Below are 24,205 nucleotides of genomic sequence, written 5' to 3'. Positions count from 1 at the left end.
GGTTTCTCAGCTGCCCTCCAAAATCTTCGAAGGGGAAAACACACTATTTTCCCTGTGTGGGTTGGTTGCATACTGTAGAAGCTCAGATATTTAGAGAACATTTTTATTCAACAGATATTTACTGAGCACTTACTTTGTGCTAGGTAACACGTCAAGTACACGTTTTTATTAGACTACTTTACAACTCAGCAGAGATGCAGACACTTGGGCATAAGTCAAGTCTGAAATTATGATTGTAATTTCTACACAAATGTGTTAGAAAAATAGCATTCTAAACCAAGTTAAAATGTTAACAAGAGGAAAGAAACAAAAGCCTATTGTCCGACATAGGAAGGTATAAATCTTTACTATCTGTGCTGCCTCCTTCCTTTGTTTTCTAGGATACCACACTCTCTCAGTTTTCATTCCATCCTCACGTCCATTCTTTCTCACTCGTCTTTGCTGGCTTCTTTTCCTCTTCTCCATCTCACAATGTTGGACTGAACTGGGTCTCTGTTTTCAACTCCCTTCTTTAGCTACAAAAACTTCCTAATGATCTTTATCTAGGCCTATGGTTAAAATATTATCTATATAATAATTCAGTCTATACACTCCCAAATTTTTATCTCCATGTCCAGCCTCTCTCGAAAGATCAGAGTTCATAGATCTTTGCACTTATAAGTCTGACAGATTTCTCAATATAATGAATCCAGAACAAAACTCTTGCCCTCAGCCCCACCACTCCTTACCCAACCCACTCCCTATACAATCTTTCCCATATCTGGAAATGACATCGCTATTAATCCAGGAGTTGCACCAAAACTCTCTCCTTGTCACTGTTGATCTTTACTTTTTCTATGTTTTTTAATCCACCATGCTTGGTCCATCAGAGTATACCTCCAAAATACAAGCTCAATCCAACCACTTACCACATCTTCAATGACTACAGCTGCAGCATCGTTCACTAGCACCGCTGTGGTAGCCTCCTACATGGCCCTTTCCTTTTCTCTATTATAATCCAGGCTCAACACAGCAGACAGGGTGACTTTTTTTTTATGTCAACCAGATCACAGAACACCACTGCTCAAAATGCTCCAATGTCTTCCTATAATATTTAAGCTATAGTCCAAATTTTGTTCCTTGGCCTACAAGGCCCTACAACTCCCTCTCCAAACTCAATTCTTACCATTTTCCCTTTCCCCACTTTACTCCAGGGACATGGATTTTACTGTTTCCAAAATACATGGAGTCTGTTCCCACTACAGGTCCTTTAAATTTACTTTTCCCTTGTCCAGAATAATTTTCCCATAGATTTAAAAGCACAGACTCGGTCTGTGTTTCAATGTCACCTTCTCAGAGACCCCGATGTAAAATAGCAGACAACTGCTAATCCTGACCCAGACTCTCTTCCCCCTTAGCCCGCTTTGTTCTTCTCCTAAAACTTCTCACTATCTAAATGTGGATTAGGTATTTACCTTTTTAGTATTCACTGTCATTTCTACCAGAATATGCGGCCAGGGTATCATCTTACCTGTTCACAGTAGTTAATCAACATTGCTGAATGAAATGGAAAAATGCTTTCTAAGAAGTGCTGTCTGTTTCCAGGAAAGCAGCTAAGCAGTCTAAATGTGTTATAATGTTCATTTTAGCAAGCATCCTATTTCCAAGACTTTTCTGGATTCATAAATTGAAAAATATTTCATCTGCTTCTTTGCTTTCAGTACTGTAACACTCTTTCCATATAAGACGACTTGGAAAACATCTTCCTTACACCATTCCTTGAGCTGATAATCTATTAGTTATCACATCTTTACCTCCTTTTCTTTTTTTTTTTTTTGAGACGGAGTATCGCTCTGTCGCCCAGGCTTGAGTGCAGTGGCGCCATCTGGGCTCACTGTAAGCTCTGCTTCCCGGGTTCACGCCATTCTCCTGCCTCAGTCTCCCAAGTAGCTGGGACTACAGGCGTCCGCCACCATGCCCAGTTAATTTTTTGTTGTTGTTATTTTTAGAAGAGATGGGGTTTCACCGACCTTTACCTTCTTAATTGCTGACAAATAAATTATGCTTGTTACACCTTTTGCTTCCCCCATATGTTCTATTACCCCTGAGATAAACATCAGACAAGGAAGATGTCATCCCACAAGAAATCTAGAGAACAAATGTTCAGTATATGCTGATTTTCTACGTTGCCTTTCCTCTCACTGGAAAATGTGGTAACATAAATATGATCTGACACAGGGGTGGAAGAACATCAAAGCATTTTAGAAGAGTAAAGTCCTTTCCATCCCCTGCCTTCCCATTCCTGTGTGAAGAACAAGAGACACACCCACTAGAGCGTGTTCTGTACAACCCTCATACATACGTACACATGTATGCCCAAGGCACGGAGAGCAGCTTAATTCAGACGGAAGACAGCTAATTTCAGGATAGATTTGAGCAAATACTCTGAAGATCAGTTGAGGTAAGGCAAGGCTCTTTCTGCTGTGATTCTAATTTTCACTTTTCCCTCTACAGAGCAAAAGGATGTGTTTCAACAAGGATAGATGTGTCTCTTCATTGGTTATGGAACTTTGCAAAACAGAGTTACAATCAGATCTCCTAACACTTTTCTAAGGCCTAAAAATATATATCAATCTATCTTTTTATGAATACTGTGTTTGTGATAGACTTCTGTCTTTCTTTTCTGGTTATAAATAGAAGACTGTTGTAGAAAATGTAGGAAACACTTGAATGTACAAAGAAAATATAGAAGAAGAATCATCCATGGAACAAGAAACTCTGCTGCATTTATCTGTTCCACTGTTGTCCAGTTCTTTCTTGGTCTCCCCTGGCCAACCCTACCCTACAGAAGTTAATACATCGGTCCCCTCCTATTCTTGCCTCCTATTCATCCTCCATTTCTCAAACTTCAGTCAATCTCCTCTTGTCATACTTGAGAATCACCCACACAAGGAATCTGCAAACTATGGCCCAAAGGCTGGATCTGGGCCACTGCTTACTTTTGTACTTCCCATGAGCTAAGAGGAATTTTGACACTTTTAAGTAGTTGAAAAATCAAAGAAATAATACTCGGTCACAAGTGAAAATTGTATGAAATTCAAATTCCAGCATCTATAAAGTATGCAATTTTGCTGAAACACACCCTAGCTCTTTCATTTACGTATTTTCTATGGTCACTTTTGCACTACAATGGCAGAGTTGAGTATTTGCAATGGAGAAAGCAAGGTATCAAATACATACTCTCTGACCTTTACAAAAAAAGTTGGCCTACCCCTGACCTTAACAGAATATTTTTCTTTAAATGGATACTCCTATTTTACATAAAATTATTCTAAAGAAAACTTTATAGGACTTATAAATAGAAAGCTATAATCATCATAATCACCTTAACTAGAAGAAAACCTTGGAAATTACTGCAACAACCACGAGATACAACTTCACATTCATTAGCATGATTATTATTATTCAAAGAAAAAAAGAAAACAACAAGGGTTGGCAAGCATGTACAGTGGAGCCCTTGTGCACTGCTAGTGGGAATGGAAGACAGTGCAGCTTCTGTGGAAAACAGTATGGCAGCATTTCAAAAAATTAAAAATACAATTATCATGTAATCCAGCAATTCCGCTTCTGGGTATACACCCAAAAGAACTGAAAGCAAGGGCCCAAACATATATTTCAGCATTATTCACAATAGCCAAAAGGTGAAAGTAACTCAAATGCCCATCAAAAGATGACTGGATAAACAAAATGTCGTATATTCATATAATGAAATAATATGAAATGACCCATGCTAAAACATGGATGAACCTTGAGAGCACTATGCTAAGTATAATAAACCAGTCACCAAAGGACAAATGCTTCATGCTTATGCTTCTAGGAAATAACTGAAGTAGTCAAATTCATAGAGACAGAAAGTAAATGATGGTTGCCAGGGGCAGGGGAGAGGGAAATGGGGGTTATTGTTTAATGGGTACAGAGTTTCAGTTTTCCAAGATGAAAAGAATTCTAGAGATGGATGGCGATGATGGTTACACAACAGTGTGAATGGACTTAATGCCACTGAACTATACACTTAAAAGTGGTTAAAATTGTAAATGTTGTTACGTATATTTTACCACAATCTAAAAAAATGTTTTATTGCAACAAAAATAAAATAATGTTAACTGAAAACAAGCTAGATATTCTTTTACACCTAAGACTTGGTTTTTCTATGTTTGAAAAAGAGACCAGCAATCCTTAAAGAAGCCTTGAAGATGAGCACAGAACCTACAGTCTAAATCAGGTAAAAATGCAAATAAAGTAAAAAGGGACTTATTATTTGTGATTCAATTTCATAAATCACACTTCTTTAATGTCATATAAAGTGACATTACTTCAAAATATGTGAATTCCCCCAAATATCCCAGTTTAGAGAATACTACCCAAAATGTTCCCCAGTGATGTGTCACAATCCAGAAACTACAATCCTTACACTCTTGCTAAAAGGTTATTTCTTGATTCGTACAGGGCATTCCCCAGTGAAGGGACCAGCTTTGCTGGGTTAAAGCTCCCTGTTTCACAATAACATCTGATTTTTAAAAATCATTTCATCACCCTGTATCTTAGTATTAAACATATTTGAACAAAGGATAATTCATCAGATTGGTTCTCCTGTGGTTAACTTTGAGAAGTTCTAAAAAATCATAGGTATAAAGAGAGAACTGGGGAGGGAAAGAAGAAGTAAAAAGGAAAGAGATACATCAGAGAAAACTTGCTCATTTTTTTTTTTTCAGGAAAGTATACATGTCTTATGGAGCCAGATAAAGGAAGACAAATAAATCACAGAAAATCTGTGAGATTGTCACATTTGCTAAAGCACTAGTTACCAGTTGTTGACTGGTTACTATTCAAGAACATCACTGCTCTAAAGCACAAAATTCTAAAAGAATTAGAAAAATTCTTACAGAATAAAAATTAGAAATTCAGTTTTAAGGTAAGGTTTACTACATAAAATTGTTTTTCCAAAAGATCACAGGATTTATGAGACCTTAAATTATAACTTAATAGGAAATATCCAGAAAATCAAATGATTTCTAATAAATAAAGTTGATTCTAATGTCCCTTACGTTGTCCACAGTAAGTTCCAATATATCCTTTCTGGCACTGGCAGTGGTCATCTGCACAAGTCCCACCATTCATGCATCTCACGCTGCACTGCTGAACTGCAAAGAGCAATAACAAAAAAAGTAAAAACATCAGTCACCAAAACTATAGTATATGTGAGAGATTATAAAACTATAAACTCAATTATCCAATTCAATGACAATTATATCTTACAGAAGGAAATATTATGACCCAAACATATTTTTATTCATTATTTCTTTATAAGTGCACACATGGGCATATCTGTGATAACATGTTATTCAGGATGCATTTAAAACACTTTCAATGTTAAAAAAAAATAAACAGAAGGTGACTAGCAGCATAGTTTCTGGCAAGCAGGAGGTACTTTTGTCTCCATTCAGAATGCAGGAGCTGAGTGCCCAGCTCAGTGCAGTACTGTCATAATGGACTTGAAGGCTATCCTCACAGAGCTTGAAATTCCGACAGGGAGTTATGGAAAACACAGGTAAACAAATACCACAAAGTAATTATAGACTGTGATAAACTGTTTGAAGTAAACCGTTGTGAAGGAGACTAGCCTGGAGCCAAGAAGGAGCTTAGATACCAGCACCCGACAAGACCACTTAGAGGAGACATTTACACTGAGATATGAAGGATGAGAATGAGCCAGATATTAAAAGTACCAAGGAGGAACTTCAGAGAGAGAAGAACCAGCAAATCAAAAGACCTTAGGATGGTAAAAGGTTTCTTCTGAAGAACAGAGAGATTCCTGTGGTTAAAAAGAGGCAGACAGGGAAGAGATCTTGGAGACCCAGGCAGAGGCTGATCAGCTAACACAGGGCGTCCTCGGCCACCAAAGGGTTTTCATTATATCCCAAATGCAACAGGGAGTCACTGAAAGGATTTAAATGAGGGAGTGAAGTGATGTAATCTATATTTTTAAAAGATGACTCTAGCTGCTCTGCAGAGAATGGATTTGAAGAGGGCGAGAGTCTGGGAGAAGGATGAGGACAGCTTGCACCACATGGTAGCAGTGGAGATGGAAAAGAAAAGGTAAATCTGAGATAATTATTTTCCCATAAAGCCTACAGGACTTGTTCAAAGAGTCGACATAGAGAAAGAGAAGCAGCAGTTACTTAAGCACCGGCTGGATGGCAGAGCCATTTGCCCAGGCAGGAGGAACTGTGGTTCAAGTAGCCTGTGGTCAGCAATAAATTCAGTTTCCTTTTAGACATGCTACTAAGTTTCAATTGCTTGCTATTTCTTGAGGGGGGATGTCAAACGGGAAGGAGAACATATAAGTGTGGAGGTCAGTGGTGGGATTTCCAGTGTAGATAAGTATTATGAGTTATCAACATATTGGTAGGTATTGAAAACATATATGTCAATGAGTTCACCCAGGGAGGGCAGTACTCAGGAATACTAAACCTCGAATGAAAGACTGATGAAGATACAGAAAAGAGAATAAAAAGTAATGATCAAGAAAAGGAGCACTGAGGGCCACTGGAATTACAAAAGTCAAGGGTGTTTCAAAGAAAAATGAAAAACAGCATTTCAAAAAGATAGTGATTCATAGTGCCAAAAGCTTTAACAAGGTCCCACAGGATGATGATTGAGGGGGTTAGAAAAGTTCCTGATGAAATGGAAGGAACTCATTGCCCAAGGCCAAATGAATGCACAGATTCCATGCTAAATTATATACCACAAAGAGTGGCCCAGAGAATGTCCCAGCTCCCAGGTAGAGGAATTAAGAAACTGAATCTTAAAATTCCTCTAGGATTGGGTTTTTTGCCAAAGGCAAATATGAGAAAACTAAGGATAGGATAATGAATATATGGGCAACAGTATCTTGTAGGCAATCAAGCAAGAGAGAAAGGTTCAGGTTAAGTTGGGGATGAAATGTTCTGGTTAAAGTGGTCAAGAAATCATGATGAATTTGAATGATAGGTTTTAAAAAGCTAGGGAAATGGCAGATTCAAAGAAAGTGAAATTAAGAGAGTTTTCATCAGAAGACAATGACACTTGTTGTATGAAGCTTGAATCTTATTCCTGAGTCAGACATACTCTATATTACCTTCGTTAAGGGAAAATTTGAAGAAATACATATTAAAAATATAATGACTTCACACTAGTTTGAGGCAAGACTTTAAAAAGCATTTATTTAATTATTGAGCAATTAAATAAACAATCTTGCTTCTGCCTTGTTATAATGTTATCTTAAATACCAGGCTAAAAGATTAATCTTCAACCTTAAGGACCCAACAATTTCTAATTGGATCATGAATCACACAATCATAGTCCACAGTTATAATTACCTTATGTAGGTGTTGGCAGTTAATACATGTGAAGCAAAATAGGTCCATATGTGTAACGTGTCTGGTAAGTACTCAATAAACATATGCTGCCTTTGAGTTCTCTTCTCCTTCCCCCTTAGATAGCCCACAAAACACCTGTTAAGCAAAGGCAACAAATATAGCCTAGTGTTTGAGACTACACACTTAGGCATCAGAATACCTGGATTCAAGTCTGTGTTTCCTTGGGCCAGTTAATTAAATTATGTGTGTTTTACTTTGCTACTCTGTAAAATGGGGTATTAACAGTATCTCATAACGTTGATGTAAGGATTAACTAAAATAATAACACTTAAAACCCCCCCCCCCCCCCTCCCCCCCGGCACAGAGTAAAAACCTAGTTAGGTCATAGCTATTATTCACCAAGAGTTACTTCTTCACTGAATTCTTAAACTGTTTCTGCATAGACATACGGCTCCTGCACCAGAATTAAAGCATTTTTCTTATTGAAAACCATCACCCACTTAAGGCGACAATTAAGTCACTGAAGATTTTTACTCTAAAGATTAATGATTAATACACACCTAGTATGTGAGGAAAATAATCACGGATTTATATCCTTTTTGAGAAGGACCTTTAGCATTTACTCCAAAGCTCAAGAAAAATGCAGTGAAAAGGCCACAAGTAAGAAACATACTTGATTTTGATCCACAGGTTGGTGATATTTGCCCACTGGAACACGTACACATGTTAGGACGGGAACAAAATCCATCTCCACAACTATTTCTACAAATCGCTGTAGAAAGCACAATAGGAAAATGAATGAATAACTATGTAATAAACCATAGTTTACAAAACAAGAAAGCTGTATTTAAAAGTAAAAAGTCTGAAAAACTAAGATAAAATATATGATGTAAATGTCTAACTTCAGATATGTAATAAAATTACCCATTGTAGACTTGGGAATAAGTCTCACAGGTATCCTTATGATAACATGTAAACAAATGAAGCTGGTTCAAATTGCATAAATCCTTTAAGGAATCTCCACACCGTTTTCCACAGTGGCTGAAAAAGTAGAACTACCATTTGATCCAGCAATCCCACTACTGGGTATTTACCCAGAGGAAAAGAAGTCATTATTCAGAAAAGATACTTGCACATGCATGTTTATAGCAGCACAATTCAAAATTGAAAAATTGTGGAACCAACCCAAATGCCCATCAATCAACAAATGGATAAAGAAACTGTTACATACACACACACACACACACACACACACACACACATATGTAACTGTGAAATATATAATATATATATAGTGGAATACTATGCAGCCATAAAAAGGAATGAATTAACAGCATTTGTAGAGGCCTGGATGTGATTGGAGACTTATTATTCTAAGTGATGTAATTCAGGAATGGAAAAGCAAACATTGTATGTTCTCACTGATATGTGGGAGCTAAGCTATGAGGACACGAAGGCATAAGAATGATACAATGGACTTTGGGGACTTGGGGGAAAGAGTGGGAGGGGGTGAGGGATAAATGACTACAAATATGGTGCAGCGTACACTGCTCAGGTGATTGGTGCACCAAAATCTCACAAATCACCATTAAAGGACTTACTCGTGCAACTAAATACCACCTGTACCCCAATAACTTATGGAAAAATATAAATAAAAATAAATTCATACGTAAGTAAACATTACAGAATGAAAACATGGTAGAATAAAATAAAGTACAGGCTTTTAAGTTTAAAATACGTGTGTGTGTGTGTATGTATTTACTGACTTTAAAAGGTCTAAAAGAACTTTCACCAAATAGTGCCCTGGACCTCACTGCATGATGGGTTTATGTATGGATTATTGTTTTTATAATAAACATTTAAAGCTTTGCAATAAGGAAAAAAATTGCATAATCCTAAATCTTCAATTGTCTTATCGATACAGGTTGTCTCTTTCATTAAAGACTGAGAGTTTACAATGCAGAATTCACCCAGAGAAGACAGTCTTGATTCTAGGTAGTTGGGAGAGTTGCAGGAACAGAGAAACCACAGCCCACTATGCAAAAGCCTTCACAGGAGACAGAGAACATGAAATTGGCTGAACCAGAGGCTCTGGTCCTAATGACTTGGCCAAGCCTCAAGCGTTCCATGCACATTCCTTCTGGGCTGGTATCTGACGTACCCTGTGATCAATCTTTGGTCCCCTCAATAATTTCCTCTCTCCTTCCTACAGCCTTTCTCCTTCCATATTTTCTCCACAACCTAGCTTACTCCTGCTGCTCAGAAAAGCTTCTGTGGCATTTTTATGGTGGGGAGAGTCAAAGCCTCCTGCAGCTGTGACCTCCAATGAACAGAAAGGTATGAGGGTCATCACAGCAAAGAATGTTAGGCCCACTGACACAGTACATACCACAGATACTCCAAACTTGTAGGCAAGTACCTTCGAATGGGAAGTCTCTCCCATATTTAGAGACAGTTCATTTAGGAGCTGAGAGATTTATCTCTATAACCATAATTGAATTCTCTCTGTCAGCACAAGAGCTGTGTACTTTAACGCTCATGCCATGACTGGATATATAAAGACAAGAAGAAAGTCTGGAAATGCCCTGAAACTGGCTGTAGCTAGGGAAAAGGTCCCACAACTTTCAAAGAGGTCTAGGACCCTCAACAATGTAAAGAGCATTTCCTGAAGAAGTAAACTAATTGTTTTTCTTCCCCAAGATGCCTTCTGACATCCATACACTACTACCAGCATTAGTACTTCTTATCAATGAAAATAGTGGGCTGGGTACGGTGGCTCATGTCTGTAATCCCAGCACCTTGGGAGCCCTAGGTAAATGGATCACTTGAGCCCGGAAGCTGCAGACCAGCCTGGGCAACATAGGCAGACCCCATCGCTACGAAATTCTTTTTACAAAATTAGCCTTGCACATTGGCATGTGCCCACAGTCCCAGTTACTCAGGAGGCTGAGGTCGGAAGGTGGCTTGAGTCCGAGAGGTTAAGGCTGCAGTGAGCTGTGATCATGCCACTGCATTCCAGCCTGAGTGACAGCGAGATCCTGTCTCAAATTAATAAAAAGTGAATGTGTCAAATACTGTGATTTAAGATAAAAATCTTTTAGGTAAGAATACGTTTCCTGCCATGGAGTCGACTCTTACTTCTTAAAATATACTACAGTTTCTGATCACCAGTAACTTTCCAATGACAAATGTGCGTTAAAACATTGTTTTATTTCAAATTTCTCTCCTCCCCTAGAAGGCCAATATTTAGTCTAGGCTTAAGAGAGGAGACTCAAAGTACCCCCACCCAGGTTCCAAACCAAATGAAGGTTTAACGGGCTGCAGACTGATCGTTCTCAGGCAATTATCCGTCAAGGATACAGGTATACACTTTGTATCTGTGAGCCAATAAGAAGCAAGAATGCTGAGGCCCTTTTGCCCCACACAGGCCTCAGACTATGGTACACTTAACTGAGTATCTCTCCCTCCCACAATTACTAAAATGATGAGACCTAGAAATGCCAGAGGGAGAGGGAGACAGGACCTCGGGGCTGAGACTTCAGTGATGCTGTGAGAAGTCACATGGCCAGGTAAAGAATACATAGCACCCAAAAGGTCTGAAGTTGAGTTGTCACTCTGCCATTGATCCACTGTGAGCTCCAGAAAAACCCACAGCCTTTCTGAGTCCAGTTTTTTCATTTGGTAGCATAACATAAGGGAGTTATATTGGAATGCTCTGACATTTCCTCAGGTCTCAAATGTTATTAATCCAGCCAACCTCATCCCACTGTTATTATATTGATCAAAACACTATTCATTGCATAATTTCACAATAAATAAATAAGTAAATTTTTTCATTGCTTCACATTCTAAGAAGATTAAAAAAAAAAAGGTGAGAAAGTCAATTCCGCGCTTTTGGAAATGAATATTTGCAAGTTTGGAAGTACTTCAGCAATTTTTCTAGGCTACAACTAAGAACAATACCAACAAGACATAGAGACTCAAATCAAAATGCATTGGGTTTCCAGAACTTGGAGAATTATAGTTTCTTTTCAATATCTTCTCCTTATAAAGCCTGTCAAAGTCAAACATTAAAATTCTGTTGACCATTTTTTAATGGTCAAAAAATGGTCAAAAAAGTTGACCATTTTTTATTTTTCTATATTAACAGAATGCTGAGGTACAAATGTATGAGAAAATTAATATTTGGTTTTGATTTTCTGTTTGTATTTTACTTATTTTCTTTTTTGTAAATTGTCTCAGATAACTTATTTTGCTAAATGGCGTGATACAGATAAGTTCAATAAATATAATAATTTATTTAATTCATTATCATCAGGAAGGCCTGGAATTAAAATTCTTGATTTTGAGTTTATATTGGTTTATTTCATTTATTACCTCTACATATGATCATTTTAAATGTCAGACTAAATGAACTACTGAATTGAATGCAGGCTGCTAGCGTTAAATGAGACTCATGCAATAGAATATAAAGGTATTACATTCTTCCTGTTTTGCGCACTATTTAATAATCTTAGGTACTAGAATTTTTAGATGTGCTTATGAGAAGTATTTTTGTAGACACTTCTTGATACAAGTGCTATAAATGTTTCTTGTAGATATAAAGATCATTTCAAAGTTTACTCTTTTTATAGATCTCTGATACATGCAAATTCCAATGTATCTCACAAGCATCCAAATATTTCCAGTATCGGAAAATGCGGATTACAATAGTCACTGTTACCCTAAGATTTTCAAAGCTGATCTTCTACCAATGATCAGTGGGCCATACATATATTTCTACTGCAAATATTCTGGAAGGCTGTGCTCTCTGGAATTCCCATTCCACACTGATCCAATAAAATCTGACTTTACAGATTTTCAACACGTACCATGAACCAAACCGTCCTCCTCGGCTGCTCTCCAACTCAATAATGGCAGCCACACTCATTACATTTAGTGAGTCAGACTTTCCGCAGTGCCTAAGTCACTCCCAGCTAGTATGGCAGGTGTGCGATGAGTGACGTCAGCTGTTTCAGGATTCTAAAAAACCGTGTAAGTTTAAAGCAGCCATGGTAATGCCCTACTGGCCTGAAAGAGTAAACGCACCCTCCATTAATGCCTCACATATGACTTCTGTGTTGGAAAGAAAAGAATGCAGAACTTTTTCTTTTAAAAAATAAAGCAAAGGCCTATGATAATCAGAAGATTTGTTTAAAATATTTATAAGTCACTTTAAATGATACAGGTTTTTCCTATTTTTGCCATTGGAGATAGTGGGATTTTAAGGTAGAAAAAATAAGAAGAAATTAGTCTTTATGACACTTGAGATTTCATCCCTTTTTAAAAAACTGCCCAGAAATTACATTAAGTATCTATCTCAAACCCACAAAACCAATAAATATAGAGTCAGAAATGCTACTACATCCTTATTATCCCTTGGTTAGTGCGGCTTGCCCTTTTTCTCTGTTCACAGTTGCATAATTATTTTTTCCCTGGAGAACATGGAGGTCAATCTAAAGTCAAGACTGGATCTAAATGAACGTGCTGTCTATGATACCTGGCTCTCCTCCCAATAAGACAAATGTGGTTGTGCTACATAAACACACAGGAGAAGGCCAGTCACACTGCAAGTCACAAATTTACAGCTATGAGGCTAATAACTAATGAGCTCTCCAATTAGAAAGTGGAGAATTGGTTATACACTTTGGAAACAGAATAAAATAATCAAAACTTTTAAGGTCAGAGATACAGAATTTTTCAAGGTCTAAGATTCATACTTTGGAAATCTACTGCACACTATTGAGGTTTGGGGTCTGGAAACTCTAAAATTCAAATGTCTTCCAAAAAGTAAAAAAAAAAAAACAAAAAAACAAAAAAAACAGTCAAGCCGCTCTGAAAGAGTTAAAAGTTTGTTAACTTAGGTCAACACTAAATCCGTGAGAATGCTCCTTTCCTATCTAGGTTATGTAGTTGTTGAGATAAAACCAGAAATAAGAAAGCGGTTTTATATAAATGCCTAAGAAACCTTGATCTTCATAAGGCCTAAACCTCACTCGGAGTTAAAAGCTTGATAATTTGCATAACAACATGTGGTCTTATCTGGATTTTTTTACGGAAAAAGTGGTTTTGAGTTATCTCAATAATTGCTCCACTCCTCTTCCAATTTGTATTAATAGACAGAAAGATAAAACTTTCAGTTATCTTTGAAACCTTTATCATTATTGCCCTTCAACAGAGTCTAGAAGTGAAGTCTCAACTGACTCAAACCGGTTGAGTCTTCCCCACTATTCAAATGGGACCGCGTCCCGATTATCGGTGCAATGTGATCACTTGATTTTAAAGGCAATTGTGCGTCCAAATGGCTGAGCGCAAGAGGTCGGCTGGAGATAGGGCCGAGCTCGCTGCCCCAAGCTGCGATCCCTGCCAAGCACTCACGGACAATGCACTGGTTTCCTCCAGGGAGCGTCTTCCATCCAGGGCAGCAGTAGGAGTGGAATCTGGAGCCGCATACGTTGGGCCTGTGATGGACAAGCGCGGTCACACATAGATACGGAGAGGGGTGCAGTAACATATAAACGGTCTTCGTAAGCAATGCCCCGAGCGAGTAGATTTCAGTACAAAAAAACAAATCAAAATTACACTTCAAATTCTTGGGGATTGGGAGGCAGACGTGGAAGCAAAAGAGCTAGATGCTGGAATGCAGGAGGGTCAGAAACGTCTAAACACTGCCTTTCATCTGTCGTCCCTTGCCTGCCTTTTTAAAGGGCGAAAAGAGACATGGAAACATATAATTTGCTACTATTCTAGCTTCCAGATGCAGAGAACAAAGGGACCATTGCGTTCCAAAGAATCCTTGCCCTCCTTTCCGAATCCATTCCTTCTTGATCAACTGTTACTTTGGCCCCGACGTGTCAAGGAAAGCGCGTCGCAAGGTGGAGCGCTCGGGTTGACGATTAGAAGGTGAGCTGTGAACCCTGCACAAGTCCTCAAACAAAAGGCTCACGAGCTGCGCCCCCGACGGAGGAGAGCAAGCAGGCTCCTCCGGCCCCTGCAGCAGGCGGACCCAGGCCCGCCTTCCGCCCGACATTCAGAACCTGTTCCCGCACCGCGGGCTCTGCGCACGCTCTGCGATCCGCATCCCCAGGCCCCCCTAACCATCCGCCGCCCGACCCCCGGAGAGAGAGCTTTCCGCCTGCTGAGCTACGGCTTTGGGACGGAAAAGGGGGACGCGCTCCTGGGGGTCTTTGGCTCCTGGATGTCCTGGCGAAGGGGGCTGCAGCTCTAGGCTCCAGCAAAAGGGTCAGGGACCGAGTGGGCCGGAAAGCCGCCAAACTGAGGATTCCCCCCTCCCCCAAGTCGGAGCCTTAGGTGCGGGGCCGCTTGCCCACTTACCCTCTGAGCACGTCCTGCTGTCCGCGCCGGCGGACGCGACTAGCCACTGCGGCACCCTCCTCGCGATACTCGGGCGCCAGAAACCCGCCTTCAGAGCCTGTTGTAGCGGACCGGACCTGTTGCGGCGGCGGCTGGGGCCGGGGCGGCTTGGGCGGAGGAGGCTGAGGCTGGCCGGCCGTGCCCTGCGCCCAGAGCGCGACACAGCCCAGCCACAGGAAGTAGGGCTGGAAACACAGCCGCCGTCTTCTCCCCATCGCCGGCGCTGAAAGCGCGCGGCCCTAGACCCGCGGAGAGAGAGTGATCAAAGACAAAATCTGCGATGCTCAGAAAAAAGTCAAGGTCTAATAAGCCCTTCGTCGGCTCCGGGGACTCCCTTGGGCTCGGGGTGCCTGCTCTAGCTGGAGACCCCGACAGAGCACCGGCCCCTTGGCTGCCCGCGAAGCCAGACGCGGGGCGCCGGGTCTAGCGCAGTGGGCGGCGAGGCGCGGCAGAGGTGCAGCCCGCAGCCCTGAGCGGTACACGTTGCATAACCGGCCTAAAGCCCCGAGCGACTCCAGGACCGCCAGCGGGCGGGGGAGGAAATTACCAAAGCCCTGGCGTAAAATTTAAAAAACTGTGAACCTCAAAAGAAAAAAGGGCCTGCACGCAGAGCTCGGCGGATTCCCGTGCGCTTCGGGCACGGATCTTGGAAAGCTGCAAAAGTCACCAGAAAGAAACAGGCAAGCAAACAAAAGTGGTCCCCAAAAGAAGAGGAGGGTTCCCTCTGGGCTCGTTCGGAGTCCCACAGGGTAACGAAGCGCCGGCAGCGGCTGCGGAGCCGGGCGGAGGTGCGCGGGGCCGGGGCGTGCGGCCAGCAAGAGAGAGGGCGGGACGCTGGACGCTGGAAAAGATGCGGCGGTGGAGGGCGCGGCGCGGGGGTTTTAGAGGCCCGGCGGGGCGCTGGGCGGGCCGGCGGGCGGTGGCTGTCAGTGGGGGCGCGGCCGTCCACACGTGGGGCTCAACCCGGACTGAGAGGCCGGCGCAGAGTGGGCGGGGACAGAATAAGGGAGAGATCAGGGGCCGAGGAACGAGGGGAGCGAGGGTTGGGTGAGGGGAAGAGGAAGGAAGGGGAGGAGGGCGAAAGGAGGGGAGAAGACGGAGATTGGGGAGAAGGGGGGCGAGCCCGAGAGGAAGGCCAGGTTGGAAGAGGGACTTGGAAAGAGGGATTGGCGAGCCCGGGTGCGAGAGGAAATGAGCGGGGGATGGGGGCGAGGTTAGGGCAAAGAGAGAAGTGGGAAAGGGGAGGGAGGGCCAAGGTCTGGGCGCCGAGAGGAGGGGCCCGGGGGGCCGGCTGGAGGGGGCGAGGCGCTAGGCGGCTTTGCTTCCCGTCCCCGTCAATTGGCCGCTAGCTCTGTTTTGACTGCCTGTACAAAGCGAGCAGACGGCGGGGGATGGGGCGATTAGGGACCGGATTTGGGAAAGGAGGCAGCCCCTTCCCCTCCCCCTCCCCCTCCGCCTAGCCCGGCCGCGGACCAGGGACTAGGGTCCCTAAGCGCACCAGGCTTGACTGGCCCGCAGCTGAGCTGACCCGCAGCTGAACTTCCCCGCCGGACAGAAGCCGCCAGGTTGAGGATGAGAACGGGTCTTTCTGTAGGGTCCCGGACCCTGACCCGGGATAGGGGGATTCGCAGTCAGCCAGGAATAGAGGCTCACTGGGCTGTTGGTTGCAGCCTCAATCCAAGAAGGACGGACCCTCCCCATCGCCCTCCCACCCACACCGCCCCACCGGGAGCGGCGTCAGTCTGAGAGACCAAATTAGGGGCTGGGCGTTTCCAGATTGAAATGCGCCCTCCGCCACCAAGAGGGAGCTCACGCGGCCGCGGGGGACCGAGGCAGCCAGCCGGCGCCGCGGTCCTGGGGAGTTCGTACTGGGGTGTGCTCTGGTGTGAGACCTGGCAGGACTGTGCCTGGGCCTGCATGCAGGGAGGGGTTAGAGACCCTGAAATGTACTAGCGGGCAGGGTGATGACAAGGCGGGTAAATGAGGCTTGGGGCATACCCTTGGTTCCTGGCTTGGACCCCTTCAGATTAATGATTGAATCCTAGCAATTGGTGCAACCCTCTGTACCTCTTAGAGTGCCTCTGCACCGGCCTGCCCTGGGGTTTTCCTTTGTGGCCCTCCTTTCATGAAATCTCTGTGAAGCCCTGGTCATTTCTCATTCAGTGGAATATCGTAATTTAAAAATAAAACACTCCTGAAAACAAGGAGAGAGCATCCAAGCACAGTTTGCGAAACAGTACGAGAGAACAGTGTCTGGTTTATTCAAGCCTAGAAAAGCTTAGTTTAAAGGGGAAAATGTTGTACATATATATAGAGGTGTGTGTGTGTATGTGTATACACACATACATATACACACATATATATTATATATATATTTCTGGCCCAAATTGCCCAGATCTTCTGTTTGACAGCCGAAATTCCCCAGTAATTGGCATAACTCCCTCCTTTATTTCTCCATGTAGTCAAAGGGTCTTAAGGTAGTACACCTTGTTACAATATTCTCATAAAGCAGAAGAAAAGGTGAGAGTTACGTAATTTCATGTGAGACATCTATTTGTTAAAATCCAAAGAAAGAGCAATAGAGTTATTTTCGTGTACTTTGCTTCAAATAAGTAAAATTATTTTAACTAAAAGAGCTAACATAACTATCTCCTGGTTTAAAGCAGTGTTTTAGTCATACCATTTAAAACATCCTGCATCTGTTGTTGTTGTCGTTTTTTAACACTTACATGGGATCATGGTTCATTCCTGTCCATCACATTAAATCTAAATGCTCTAAAATTGCCTATGCCTTCACCCTTTGATCCAGCAATTTCACTTTTAGGAATCTATATAAAAGATACATAGATTAAAAACAAAATGAAATGGTGAATGCATTTATTTGACTGTTCATTGCAGCACTATTTATAATAATGGAAGACTAGAAACACAAACGTCCCATGAATAAGCAACTGCTGTGTAAGATTTCATCTATTCAGTGAAATATTATGCAGCTGTCAAATATGAATGAAGAAAAACTCTGTATGCTCTTGGAGAGTGATCTCTAGCATATACAGTTTACTAAAGTAAGAAAAAAAAGCAAGGTACAGATAGACTAGGCAGTTCATTGAGACAGAAAATAGAATAAAGGTTACCAGGAGGTCCAGGAAAATGGGAAGGATGAGTTATTGTTTAATGAGTACGAAGTGGTCTGTTTAGGATGATGAAAAAGTTAGAAATGGAAAATGGTGACGGATGTCCAACATTGTGCATGTACTTAATGCTACTGAATTGCATGCTTTAAAATGATTAAAATGGTAAATTTTGTGTTACGTCTATTTTTACATGGTTTTTTAAACAAAAGCTGTATAATATTGTATGCCACCTTTTAGGAATATGTGTGTGTTATAGATTTAACAGAACAAAAGAGAAGTATAAACTAAATCTAATAAAAAATGGTTATCTGTAGGGGAAGGGGAGACCATGGGGGAAGAAACAATGATGGAAGCTAAACCTTTCTAAATATACTTAGTTTTGTAGTTCTAGCTTTGGAACTATGTTCCAAAGACCTAGAAATAGTGACAAACCAAAAGCATAAGGTCATTGTGACCAGATTGTGGGTCCTAAATACCATTTCCAAAGTAAAAGGAATCAGGGTTCCTTGGGCAAGTGGTGGATTCCAAGTCTGGGAAAGGAAATGCATAAAGTGAGTATGGACTATCTGTCTTGTCATGCCTGAAAGCAAGAAATTATCTGACTATTAAGGTCATGTCAAACGGAAACCTGAGCTATGTTGAAAGAGATCTCACTGGTTAAGGATGGGGAAACTTGAGCATCAAAAAAAAAAAAAAAGAAAAAAAATGACAGCAAAAGATAGAAATATATGAAGTGTGTAAATATTCAAGATTTCCAAATGATACTCCAAACAAAAATTAGTTGGCCATTTTTGGAGTTTGTTAGGGCACAGTTCACTATTCTAAACACATTGATAAATAAAATTAACCAGTCATTCTTCCTTTGCTAGAAAGACTCAGAGAAAGTATTTCTTTTGAAAAAAAAGTCACAGTTGTAAATGCAGGAAAGATGGAATTAGAAAAATCACTGCTTTGTAAGCTCTAATAAAATAATGGACCTAGGCAACGGTTTTCAACAACCGCTAAAACCATTAGTTAAGAAGTGTTCAACTGGTGGCCATTTTCTCCTCGGGGTGTATTTGGCAATAATTGGGGACATTTTTTATTGTCACAACAAGACAGCGTGTGGGAGTGGTGATGAGAGTATCAGATGCTGGTAAACATTTTACAATGTACAGGACAGTCTCCCATAACAAGGCATTATCTGGTCCGAAATATAAATGTACTTGAGTAGCCGTGCGTTGAAAAGTCAATTGGGAACTTTTTAACGAATGTGTCAAGCTGTTACCACCAGAACCTACTGATTATTAACTTCTGAAAAGTAAGACAACCAGACATTATGTTTTTATTTATGTGGTGCAATAGGAGGTACACAGACCACCTATGAAATACCTTTGTCAAAAAAACTGCGCCTGATTGTAACCATGTCTTCACATTTAACTCACAGTTTTTAAGAACAATAGAGGACCATGAAACATATTAAATGATGCCTTAAGAATATAGGTAACCAGATCTAGAATGAGACATACCACAAGACCAAGTTCTTCAAATAAATGACATCAGTAGAGGAGAGAGAGGGGAACTGTTATGGCCAAACCACCAAAAGCAATGGTTGCCCCTTCTCTGGGATTTTGATATGAATGTTAGTGTAAAATAACATTTTTGATGCTATCATCCAGTCTAGTAAGTCTTATTTATATGGTTGCAGCTACAGTCAATATATAACTGCAACTGCATGAGACACCCCAAGTAAGAACTGCCCAGGCAAACTCTTCTGAGTTCCTGACCCATAAAAGGCTAAGGCAAAATAATTTTTTAAACCTATAACTTTAGGGGTAATTTGTTATGTAGTGATAGAACACTGAAGTGAACACTGGTTACTAGATATTAAAGATTTATTTTTAATTTTAGGAGATGTGACAATGATATCACGGTTATATTTTTAATATACTGGCTAATATTATACTTACTAAAGTCTTTATAGATGAAATGATAGGATGCCTGGATTTGATTCAAAATACTGCAAGAAGAACAAAGGCAGAGTGGATTAGATGTACTTTATTCCTCTTGGCAAGTATACTTAACTAAACATAAATAAGTATATGTGGAGAGAGAGAGCATGCACGCATAAGAAGACCGTAAATGGTAGGGAGGAGAAGGCAGACTAGTTACCCTGCTAGTGACCTTGGGACCTGAGGAATGACATGATAGTGGTATTCCTGAGTTGCCTTTTGCTTTACGTATTCCAGAATGGGTGCTAGGAAAGCTGGCAATTTGAAAATGCCATTGGCAACAGATCAAAGAAAGCCTCCAAAGAATGCCTCCCCTCTCTAGCCAAAAGACAAGAAAGGAATAGCCTAGAAAGACAGAACCCTTTTAGACAATAACTGCCCTAACCAAACCACAGAGAAAAACTGTAGTCACCTTTACCAACTATGGCCAAGTAAGGAGCCTAGACTTTCATCCTTACCAGGGTGTAATGAGGTATCCCTCCCCTTCTCCTGGATAGTGTCAGAGAAAGCCAAGTGGAAAGCTCAGACTTTCATCCCTCTGCACAGTCATGAGCCACCTTCTCCCAGTGGTGTCAGTGGAGAAGCTGGACTTCCACCTTCATCTAACAGTGATGAGATGCCCCTGTCTGCTGGGATGGTATCAGAAGAGACCTAGTAGACGGTCAGGAATCTTCTCACTGCCCAGCAGTAATGAAGCCATCCCACCTCCACCAGGTGTCATGGAATATCTTGGGAAACTACATTAAGAGCAGTAATGAAACACCACTTTCCTAGCCAGGGTGGTACAGAAGAGCTTGAGTAGTGACCCTGTACTGTTACCCCTGCCCAGTAATAACAAGTTACTCCTCCCCTCAAGAGTGTCAACAGAGGCTGCATGTAGATCTTGGACTTCTACCATCATCTAGCAGTAATGAGGCATCTGTTGCCCTGTCTGCCCACCATTTCAGTATCAGAGGAGGCTGCTAAAACAAATGATTTAAATATACTCCAAAGTCTCATAAAATAAAGTCAAAAATGTCCAAGATTCATATACACCTACTATTTACCCACAATTTTTTTTAATTCCAAGATTCAACTGAAAATCGCTTATCACTGAAAGAACCAGGAAGATCTTAATTTAAATGCGAAAAGGAAAATCAATACACATCAACATTAAGATGACACAGATGTTAGAATTGTCTGACAATATTCTTAAAGCAACTATGATAAAAATGCATCAGTTGGCCATTGTAAAACTCTTGAAACAAGTGAAACAAGTGATAAAAGAAAGAAAGTAGAAAGCATCAGCACAGAAATAGAAGACATAAACGGAAATTTTAGAATTTAAAAATAAAATAAAATGTTTAAACTTAGTAGATGGGTGTCACAGCAAAATTGAGAGAGCAGAGGAAAGAATCAGTGAACTTGAAGATAGAAAAATAGAAATCACTCAAACTGAACAATGAAGAGTATATACACTGAAAAATCAAACAGCCTTAGGGAGCTGTGAGACTATAACAAAATATCTAACATTTGATTATCAGAGTTTAAAAAGAAGAGAAATAGGATAGAGCTGCTGAAAAATTACTTGGAGAATAAATAATGGTGAAACATTTTCAAATTTGGTACTATGCATAAATATACAGATTCAACAAGCCTAACAAGTCCCAAACAGAATAGACCCAAAGGCATTCACATCAAGACTCATCATAGTCAAAGTTTTGAAAATTAAAGGCAAAGAAAAAATCATGAAAGCAGCAAAAGAAAGGACACTTTACTTGTCCTTTCTGGAAAAAACAATTCAAGTGATAGCAGATTTCAGATCAAAAACTGTGGAAGCCAGAAGGGAGTGGCACCCATTTCTTCAGTGCTGAAAGTAAAGAACTGTCAACCCAGAATTCTATACCCAGTGGAAATATCCTTCAGAAATAAAGAACACATGAAGACCCTTTTAGATGAAGGAAAACAAGAATTTGTCTCCATCAGATCTACCCTAAAATAATGGCTAAAGGAAATTATTTAAACAGAAATAAAATGTTAACCAAAGGATTCTTGAAACAAGAAGGAAGAAAGAACAACAAAAAAGGGAATATATGGAAAAGTATGAGTAGTTTTGATAAATGTTATCTCTCTTGATTTTTCTAATTTGTGCTTGATGTTTCACATACAATTATAACATTGTCTCAGGTATATATAAGAAATATTTAAGAAAATTATTTTATAAATAGAGGAAGGTAAAGACACATAAAAGTTGGTAAGGCTTCTATACTGGCAAAATACTAATACTAGTATACTGTGATAAGTTAAAGGGGTAGCACAGGGAGACCTTCGTGATGAGGAAATAATTCTCTAACTGCTTGGTGGTGCTTACCCAAATCTGTGCATGTGAAAAATGGAATAGAACTATACATACACATTGTGCCAGTGTCAATTTCATGGTTTCATATTGTACATAGGAAATAACCATTGGGAGAAACTAGTTAAAGGGTAAACAGGATCTCTGTGTGCTATCTGTGCAACTCTCTGTGAATCTATGCTTTCTAAAACGTTTAAAATATTAATGATAAAACCCTTTTAAAGAAATTTGAGAGATTCTTACCCATCTTCTGTCAATGTAAAGTAGAGATATTTCATCCCATGCAATTAAAAAAAGGCGGTTAATAGATGAAATGAAATGGCAAAATGTTGATAATTATTAAAACTGTATGTACAACTCTATCAGTAATTGAAAGATCCAGCAGACAAAACCAATGAGGGCATAGCTCAGCATAGTTGAACTGAGTACCACCACCGATCAGCCGAATCTAGTTGACATTCATAGTATATTTCATTTAATAACTACAGAATACGCTCTCAAGCTTGCATGGAATATTCACCCAGATAGACCACAACTTGGCCCATAAAACACACCTTAACAACATCTAAGAGAATAGAAATCATACAAAGTATGCTCTCAGATCACAATAGAATTAAACTAGGAACAAAAGACAGAATAGAGCTGGAAAAATCCCTAACTATCTGGAGGTTAAACAATAAACTTCTAAATAACAAACATGCCAAAAAGGAAGTCTCAAGAGAAATTAAGGAATATTTTAAGCTAAATAAAAATGAAAATAGAGCTTATTAAAATTTTCAGGGCCAGGTGCAGTGGCTCACACCTGTAACCCCAACACTTTGGGAGGCCGAGGCGGGCAGATCAAGACATCTGCTTAAGAGATAGAGACCCATCCTGGCCAACATGGTGAAATCCCATCTCTACTAAAAAAATACAAAAATTAGCTGGGCATGGTGGCACGCACCTGTAGTCCCAGCTATTCAGGAGGCTGATGCAGGAGAATCACTTGAACCCGGGAGGCAGAGGTTGCAGTGAGCCGAGATCGTGCCACTGCACTCCAGCCTGGTGACAGAGTGACACTCATCTCAAAAAAATAAAATAAAATAAAATAAAATTTTCAGGATGCAGAGAAAGCAGTGCTTTGAGCGACATTTATAACATTTAACGCATATATTAGCAAAGAAGGAATATCTAACATCAATGATCTAAGCTTCCACATTAGGAAACAAGAAAAAGAAGAACAAATTAATACAAGATAAATTCAAGAAAAGAAATAAAAGTTACAGCAGACATTAAGAAATTGAAAACAGGAAAGCAATAGAGAAAATCAACAGACAAAATATTGGTTATTTGGTTTTGTTTTTAAGTGAAAGCAAATTTATTAGAGAAATAAAGAAAGAAACGAATGGCTGCTTCATGAAAGAGCAGCGCAGGATGGGCTGCTTAACTAGTATGCTTATGGTTCTTTCTTGATTATTTGCTAAGCAAGGGGTGGATTGTTCATGTGTTGTTCAAGAAAGGGATAGGGAATTCCCAGAACTGAGGATTCTTCCACTTTTCAGACTATATAGGGTAACTTCAGGACGTTGCCATGGCATTTGTAAACCATCATGGTGCTGGTGGGAGTGTCCTTTAGCATGCAAATGCATTATAATTGGCATATACTGAGTAGTGAGGGCAATCGGAGGTTGCTTTTCTCCTCCTCTTGGTTTTAATGGGTTTTGGCTGGCTTCTTTACTGCATCCTGTTTTACCAGCTGGGTCTTTGTGACTTGTATCTTGTGAAACCAGTTCCACCAACCTCTTATCTCATCCTATGATGAAGAATGCCTAACCTCCTGGGGATACAACCCAGCAAGTCTCAGCCTCATTTTATCCAGTCTCTATTCAGAATGGAGTTGCTCTGATTCAAACACCTCTGACATATTTCCCCCTCCCTTCTAAAAGGGGACCCTTA

At 40.5% G+C, this 24,205-nt stretch overlaps 1 protein-coding gene across 1 annotated transcript in view; it reads right to left on the bottom strand.

Moving 5' to 3' along the window:
* The window catches only part of FBN2 (fibrillin 2), a 285,838-nt gene extending 270,178 nt beyond the window's left edge, over positions 1 to 15,660 (bottom strand). The window contains exons 1-4 of the mRNA XM_033181363.1: positions 14,772 to 15,660; positions 13,815 to 13,897; positions 8,071 to 8,169; positions 5,085 to 5,180 (exon numbers count right to left, since the gene is read on the bottom strand). Coding sequence (XP_033037254.1) covers positions 5,085 to 5,180; positions 8,071 to 8,169; positions 13,815 to 13,897; positions 14,772 to 15,025 — 532 coding nt within the window. The 5' untranslated portion in view covers positions 15,026 to 15,660. The remainder of the gene's footprint in view (positions 1 to 5,084; positions 5,181 to 8,070; positions 8,170 to 13,814; positions 13,898 to 14,771) is intronic.
* Between the last annotated feature and the right edge of the window lie 8,545 nt (positions 15,661 to 24,205).

Source organism: Trachypithecus francoisi, unplaced genomic scaffold (assembly GCF_009764315.1).
Source record: "Trachypithecus francoisi isolate TF-2019V2 unplaced genomic scaffold, Tfra_2.0 Lachesis_group2, whole genome shotgun sequence".
Lineage (NCBI taxonomy): Eukaryota > Metazoa > Chordata > Mammalia > Primates > Cercopithecidae > Trachypithecus > Trachypithecus francoisi.
This window is presented reverse-complemented; position numbering and strand designations above follow the sequence as displayed.